General features: G+C 61.6%; 1 protein-coding gene across 1 annotated transcript in view; it reads right to left on the bottom strand.

The window, feature by feature from the left end:
* The window catches only part of IHH (indian hedgehog), a gene marked incomplete at its 5' end in the record, with an annotated part of 5025 nt that extends 4118 nt beyond the window's left edge, over positions 1–907 (bottom strand). Inside the window, one exon of the mRNA XM_026852476.1 lies at positions 634–907. Coding sequence (XP_026708277.1) covers positions 634–907 — 274 coding nt within the window. The remainder of the gene's footprint in view (positions 1–633) is intronic.
* Between the last annotated feature and the right edge of the window lie 5318 nt (positions 908–6225).

Below are 6225 nucleotides of genomic sequence, written 5' to 3'. Positions count from 1 at the left end.
CCACGCCGCCTTACTGCACCTCACAGAGGGGAGCAAACACCACCAGCGACGGCAGCACCCCTTGCTCCTGAGCAGCTGCCTCTGCCTCCAGCACCCCCCAGCTCTGCTCCCCTCCACAGACGAAGCTGCATGGCAGAGAGCTGATCCCAGGGAACCCCGGCCCGTCCCTGCCTGGGGGTCCCCCACTCCGGACAGTCTGGGTGGGACAGACATTGCTGAGACAGCGGGAGCTCAAGAGCAGCTGGCGGTGGAGGAGGGCAGGGCTGGATGGGGCTGAGCTCAGGCAGCTAGGCACAAAGGGACTGCAAGGACAGGGGCAGGGGAGACAGATGCAATGGGCAGACTGGGGACAGGCTGGGGGAGAAGGAGATGTGGGGTGCAAAAAGGAGGAGGGTAGAAAGGGTGGATCAGGATGAAGGTCCATGGGAGCTAGATGGGGAATTTGCCCCATGGCACTGCTGGCCACAGGTGTGTGACTCACTCCCCACCCGACTGTCTGCCCCAGATAGGGAAATCAGGCTGCAAAAGCCAGCACCCTGCCAGGAGCACCCCTGCCAGCCAGCCAGGCTCCCCGAGCATGCCGCAACAGAGGCGCTGGCCCCCAGCCCTGCTCAGTGACCTCCCCGGCCTTACCTGACTTGACGGAGCAGTGGATGTGTGCCTTGGACTCATAGTAGACCCAGTCGAAGCCAGCCTCCACAGCCAGGCGAGCCAGCATGCCATACTTGTTGCGGTCCCGGTCCGAGGTTGTGATGTCCACAGCTCGGCCCTCGTAATGCAGCGACTCCTCTGAGTGGTGCCCATCTTCATCCCAGCCCTCTGTCACCCGCAGCTTCACCCCTGGCCACTGATTCATGACGGAGATGGCCAGGGAGTTCAAGCGGTCCTTGCAGCGCTGCAGGGCAGAGGAGCAGGGTCAGTAAAAGCTTTTTGGAGGGGGATTAGCTGCCTGGTTGACAGGTTGTATCCCACCATGCTTTCATGAAGCCTCTCAGGATCCTTTGGGGGCTGGTTCAGCAGAGGAAGATTTGAGAACATGAGGTATCTTGTCCATCCCGTGCCCTCCAGACTCCCCACAGTGTCTGATGCCCCACCATTTGACATAGCATCTCCCAAGGGTGTGCACCCCAACAGGGTACCCATCTCCTCCTCCATCTCTCCCCCATTTCCTGCAACAGCAGCAGATCCCAAAACCCCCAGACCTGCCTTGCCTCGTCCCCTTCTGCCACAGTCCTCCCCAGCAAGCAGAGGGATGCCAGCCCCAAACACGTGCAACACAGCCCTCCCAGCCTCACCCTGTGCTGTCCACTTCCCCCAGCCACATCTCAACCAAACCCCTGCGCGCTTGTCTTGCAAAAGTACAGCCTGCACTTCTGGTTCCTTTCCTTGTTGCAAAAAGAGGTGGAGGAGAGCTAGAAAAGGTGTAGGAAAAGCAATATGGAAGCTTTTTAAAAAAAAACAACAACAACAAAAACAAACAGATGAATGGGCTAGGACTATACAGACTGGAAAGGAGATGATGGGGGGTCCCAGAGAACCCTATAAAATCGGGATGAAGGACAGAACATTCATGGTCATGCACGAGACCAGTCCTGGGAAATATTAAATAAAATGACTGGGCAGCAGTCTAAAAACCAGCCACCATGGGGGACATTTTCGTGTGATGCCTAGCTCAGCACTGGAACCCCCCACCATGGGATGTTGTGGGTTGTGAGACAACAGTCATGGTGAGCATGTGCCAGGGCTATAAAACCTGATGCTGGCTACATCCCCGGGCTCAGAAACTCCCCAGCACTGCTTCTGCAGGAATCTGCCCCCTCAAAAACCTCATCCTAGCCCCAAGCACTCACTCCTGTCCTGAGCAGGTGTGTGCTGCTGTTCGTGGGGAAACCCTCTTGTGCTTGGCAGGGTCCGGGCCCTGGGAAGGGCAGTGCCAGGCAGGCCTTTGCCCTGCATGGGGTGGGGGAGCACCTCTGCCCTCGTCCCACGGCTCCCTGGGTGTGGGGAGATAAGCCAGGAAGGTGTTGGACAAACAGTTGCCAGGTGAGGGGAGGAGGAGGAGGGAGGGGAGCGACTTTTGTCCCCGTCCAACACCACCGTGGTGCCACTTGGCACGTGGCACAAGCGGCTCCCAAGGTCCTTGGCCCCATGGGCACCCCACAGAGAAGGGCAGTAAGGAGTCCCTGATGCCCCCCAGCATTCCCCAGCCATCACTCCAGGTGTTCCCTTGCCACTCTCATGCCAGCACCCTGCTCTGGGCACCCCTCTTGCCCTCAGTGCCAGCCATTCTGTCCTTCAGGGGCAGCCTGCCCACACACAGACACTGAGACCCTCCAGCCCCTGTCCCCCAGGCAGGGACACTGCCTGCCACCAGCCCCCCAGGCAGGGCCACCCTTTCCTAGCAGGACCCACCTGAGCTGTCTTGTCCCTCGCATGTGCCCCTCCCAGCGCAGCCCCAGCCCGAGGGTCCCACCTTCCCCTCCCTGTCCGGGGCAGCACCCAGCTGCCTGCCTGCATGTTTGCCTGCCCGGCTGGGCCCACAGCGGCAGGCAGGGTCCCGGAGCACCCTGCCGGGGACGGGCGGCCCTGCCTGTGCCTTTGGTGGCCAGCAGGTGTCAGAGCACGGGCAGGGAGCGGGCAGGGAGCGGCAGGGAGCAGGTACCGACGGGCGGGGAGCAGGCAGCGACAGGCAATGAGCAGGTACCAATGGACAGGGACAGGCGGGGACAGGCAGGGAGGGTCGTGGAGGGAGTGGGTACTAACGGGTGGGGACAGGCGCGGGCAGGGCAGCAGTGGGCAAGGAGCAGGCACGGATGGACAGGGAACGGGCAACTACGAGGAGCGAGCAAGCAGGGATGAGCAATGATAAGCAGGGAGCAGGCAGTGATAGGCAAGGGCAAGCAGGTAGGGATGGGCAGGGAGCCGGCACAGGAGGCAGGGAGAAGACGACAACGGGCAGGGATGGCCAGAGATGGGCAAGAAGCAGGCAGAAATGAGCAGGGAGTAGGCAAAGGCAGCAGAGAGCAGACACAGATGGGCAAGGGCAAGCAGGTAAGGATGGGCACTGCCTGACCAGGGACTGTGCTGCCTGCACACACAGCTAGGCAGGGACCAAGAAACCCATGGACATGGGCTGTCCGCAGGCTTTCTGCTTGCTGGGGGCTGCAGGGAGAGCCCACCCCCTCCCCACACATAGCCCAGAGGAGATACAGCATCCTCAGGAACCAGGGTGACCATGCCTGCCTGTGTGGTGAGGTCCCCCTCCTGCCTGGGGGGGAGCAGAGGGTCTTTCAAGGTGACAGCAAAGATGTGGAAATGCCACTGTGGCCCACAGGCCCTGTGGGACCCAGGCTGGGGTGGGACGTCCAAGCTCAGCCATGTGGCACTGAGCCCTGGCCGTGGCTCACCAGCCCAGTGCTGTTCTGGTGTCCAGCTGGGAGGCTGAAATCCCAGGGCATGGGGGGAAGGCAAGTGGTGACAGAATGTGAGGGGGGGCACAACTTGACCCTGTAGTGGCACAGGTGACTGGGCACACCCAGGTCACATGCAGGACAGGGCCCCATGCCACCATGCTGAGCTGGGTGGCTCTGTGCTGTCCCATGCACATCACGGTTGGGCTGGGCTGAGCAGGGATCTTCTCCCCGCTGACCAACATTGGCATTTCCCTTCTCGTGTCCAAACTAGGGACAGGACCACATCCTGTGGGGGAAGTCAAACCCTTTCAGTGAAGGCAGCAGGTCTGGAAGGCAGGGCACAGCTCCAGGATGGACCACAGTCAGCAGAGACCCCAGGGGAGGTACACAGGACACTCAGGTGTGACCACAGTCTCGGTAGAGGGGTTGTGGATGGAGTGTGCTTGGCCACAGCTATGCCCATATCCAGAGCCTGGGCAGGAGAAGAGGGGTTCCACTAGCATCTCCCCCCAGGTAAGGTTTCTCCCAAAGGAAGACATGAGTCCTATCCCAAGGTCTCCATGAGAAATTCCTCACCACTACAAGGATGGTCTCCATGCCAGTTGTGCCAACCATGGCTGCAAGGGGTGATGGCTGGGGTAGGGAGAGGCTTGGGGTTGGGGCTCCATGGGGGCAGGGGGCCCAGGACATTCCTGGGCCAGGCTGCTGGGGAGAGGTGAGGCAGGCTCTGCCTCCAGCCTTATCTCAGCACCTCCGAGTGGGACCAGCGAGAGCAAACACACTGGAATTCTTGAGGAAGATGAAACGATAAAGGAAAGGCGGGCAGAGAGCAGCACTACCCACCCCCCCAAGCAGGCGGCATCTTCCGGCTGCCTGGGACACCCAGACCCTTGGACTTGGGGAAAGAAAACAGGTTTGAAGTGAGTCAACAGCAGTAAAAGCCAGTGCACTGGGGGAAGGGACAAGGAGTTGGGTCAATGGCCTTTCCCAACCCATAGCAACACAGGGCACGGTGCCAGAGCCAGAGCAACCATGTCTGGGGGCATCTCCCACAGCCAGGGGCCACAGGACAAGCCCAGAGGGCTGTGGGATGGCAGCAAGCTACCAGAATCCATGATCTCCATAGCAATGGGGACAATTCCCTGCAGAGCTGCCCAAGGCACCACGGTACCCATCTGTGCATGGACATGTGGTGGACAGGAACCCTGCTAGAGTAAAAGCCCTCATTTGGGCACCCCAAGAAGACCGAGGAGCTTCCAGGTATCCTGCCAACAAGGCAGAGGGACAGTGGGAAGTGGGCTGGCAGGTGGGACACGGAGCCCTCCCTCTCCCAGGGGTGCTGGGCGGCACTGGCTGGGTTAGGGAAGGTGGTGGAAGCCCTCTCAAGAGCACAGGCAGCCAGAGGCACTCTCCTGCCTCCAACTCAAGCAAGACTGTATCACCCACTTCCCCGATGCATGGACCAGCAGAGCTCACCGCTTCCTCAAGCATCCCTGAAGCTGTTTCCCAGGGGATGCAGGCTCCAGCCCAGCCCCAAGGCTCCAGTTACCAGCAACCATGACCTGTGCAACTCCCCAAGCTTGGTGCTGCCTCACAGGGGGTCTTGGTCCCTCTGCTGCAGTCCCCAGCCTGAGAACCACCCTGGACCATGGCCCCTGCCCTCAGGGACCTGCCACCGGGGCACGCTGCTGGTTGCAGAGCTGTCAAGACAGCACTCAAGCAGTTTCTCCTCCTGCTGTTATCAACACCTCAGTCAGAAACCATGACCAGATCCCTGCTCAGTGCCCACCACCACAGCCACCCACACTCACCCGCACCTGCCAGCCCCAGACTAGGGTGTGCAGCAGTCAGCAGGGCAGCCCTGGCTCCCCCCCGCTTCCCCCGGGAGCTCGCTTGCGCTGGAACCCAGTGCTGAGGCTGGTGGCCAGGTTTCTTAGCAAGGCCGTACGGCTCCTTATCTGCATTCCTGAAACCCTCAGGCATTCTCCTGGCAATATTAAAACACAGAGTAACCTTCGTCCAGCATCACCGCTTCCCCTCTGCTGCCGTCCCCTGTCCCCACCACTCCTCCTTCCCAGCTGACTGCAACAGGACATTTGCAGTAACAGGTTGTCCCCGTCCCCCAGCACAGTGAGCTGAGTGCAGATCCCATCGGGCAGCCTTCACCACCCACCCGGGGGAAGATGGGGAACACGCGGGAAGAGGGGCCACTGAGGCACAGCACAGGGTTTCGGTGACAGAGTGGGGACAAGTTCAGCAAGGGTGCTCCTGAAGCCCAGTTTTGGGGTCTGCCTGCTCCCCTCTCTGCCAGCACACCAGGCTCCGCTCCATCCCCCGGCTCCAACAGGCAGGCTGCCTGCGCTGCCAGGCGGTAGGCAGGGCAGAAGGACAAGGGCAGGATGGGTGCAGCGGGGCACGGGGCTGCCCGGTGGGGTAACAGCGCGGCACCGCACTCCCGGCGGTGTGGTAGGGGGGTGGTAGGATGCTGCCGGGCCGGGGGCACCGTGGCATGGCTCGAGGGGCACCAGGACGGGGTGCTGCCAGCTTGGAGGGCAGGATGCTGCCAGCTTGGGGGACAGCGGGACGTGGGTTGGGGGACAGCAGAGCAGGGTGCTGCCCGCTCGGGAGGCACAAAGGCACACCTCAGGGTGCAGCAGGCGTGGGTGCCACAGGCTCCGAGGGGCAGTAAGACAGGGTGCTGCCAGCTCGGGGGACAGCGGGACATGAGTTGGGGGAGAGCAGAGCAGGGTGCTGCCCGCTCGGGAGGCACAAGGGCACATCTCGGGGTGCAGCAGACATGGGTGCCACAGGC

This window comes from Athene cunicularia (genome assembly GCF_003259725.1).
Source record: "Athene cunicularia isolate RWA chromosome 7 unlocalized genomic scaffold, athCun1 chr7_part1, whole genome shotgun sequence".
Taxonomy (NCBI): Eukaryota; Metazoa; Chordata; class Aves; order Strigiformes; family Strigidae; genus Athene; species Athene cunicularia.
Note: the sequence above shows the minus strand (reverse complement) of the source record. Positions and strands in the feature narration are given on the sequence as shown.